Source organism: Leptonychotes weddellii, unplaced genomic scaffold (assembly GCF_054177405.1).
Source record: "Leptonychotes weddellii isolate Sample4059 unplaced genomic scaffold, ASM5417740v2 HiC_scaffold_37227, whole genome shotgun sequence".
In the NCBI taxonomy this organism is placed as follows: Eukaryota; Metazoa; Chordata; class Mammalia; order Carnivora; family Phocidae; genus Leptonychotes; species Leptonychotes weddellii.
The window spans coordinates 1-1,107 of record NW_027974968.1 but is presented as its reverse complement, the minus strand read 5'-3'; the positions used below and the strand labels follow the sequence as shown (position 1 = coordinate 1,107).

Sequence of the window (1,107 nt, the reverse complement as noted above, 5' to 3'; positions counted from 1 at the left end):
TAATATTGTATGCAAGTGTGTAAGCACTTAGAAATAATCTAAGGAAGCACTGGTTCCCAGACAACCACTTTAAGAAAGACCATTGCTTTAAAGGACTGTTTTGGTGGGTATAGAACTTTGGATAGAACTTTGGATAATGGAATATTGTGCAGCCCTTACAATTTATATTTATGTAACATTTTTTTAAATGATAATGAGAGAGTGGCAGAGCTATCTGGGTTCGACTTCTGGGCGGAAAGCGTTTGTCAGGGGCACATCCTAGAACGAAGGTTGTGAGATTCCCGATGGTGTCCATGACTTTCAAACGGAGCCGCAGCGACCGGTTCTACAGCACCCGGTGCTGCGGCTGTTGCCATGTCCGCACCGGGACGATCATTCTGGGGACTTGGTACATGGTGGTAAACCTGTTGATGGCAGTTTTGCTGACTGTGGAAGTAACTCATCCAAACTCCTTGCCAGCTGTCAACATTCAGTATGAAGTCATTGGCAATTACTATTCATTGGAGAGAATGGCTGATAATGCCTGTGTTCTTTTTGCCATCTCTGTTCTTATGTTTATAATCAGTTCAATGCTGGTATATGGAGCAATTTCTTATCAAGTGGGTTGGCTGATTCCATTCTTATGTTACCGGCTTTTTGACTTCGTTCTCAGTTGCCTGGTTGCTATCAGTTCTCTCACTTACTTGCCAAGAATCAAAGAGTATCTGGATCAATTACCTGATTTTCCCTACAAAGATGACCTCCTGGCATTGGACTCCAGCTGTCTCCTCTTCCTTGTTCTTGTGTTCTTCGCCTTATTCATCATTTTTAAGGTGTATCTAATCAACTGTGTTTGGAACTGCTATAAGTATATTAACAACAGAAACATGCCAGAGATTGCTGTGTACCCTGCCTTTGAAGCACCCCCGCAGTATGTTTTGCCCACCTATGAAATGGCTGTGAAGCTGCCCGAGAAGGAGCCGCCGCCTCCTTACGTACCTGCCTGAGGAGATCCTGCCTCTGTCAATAAACCCTATACCAGCTTTTGTCTCATTTATTGTACAAGATGCTGCAGTGCAGGGCTCTTCAGACTTGTTTGATATAAAATTCGTTTTCCTTTGTTGAAGC

At 43.5% G+C, this 1,107-nt stretch overlaps 1 protein-coding gene across 1 annotated transcript; it reads left to right on the top strand.

Moving 5' to 3' along the window:
• Nucleotides 1–197: 197 nt before the first annotated feature.
• Nucleotides 198–1,063, top strand: LOC102748670 (lysosomal-associated transmembrane protein 4A). The gene has a single exon (XM_006735682.3). The coding sequence runs from the start codon at nt 285–287 to the stop codon at nt 984–986; it is 702 nt and encodes a 233-aa protein (XP_006735745.1). The 5' UTR covers nt 198–284; the 3' UTR covers nt 987–1,063.
• The last annotated feature ends 44 nt before the right edge of the window (nt 1,064–1,107 follow it).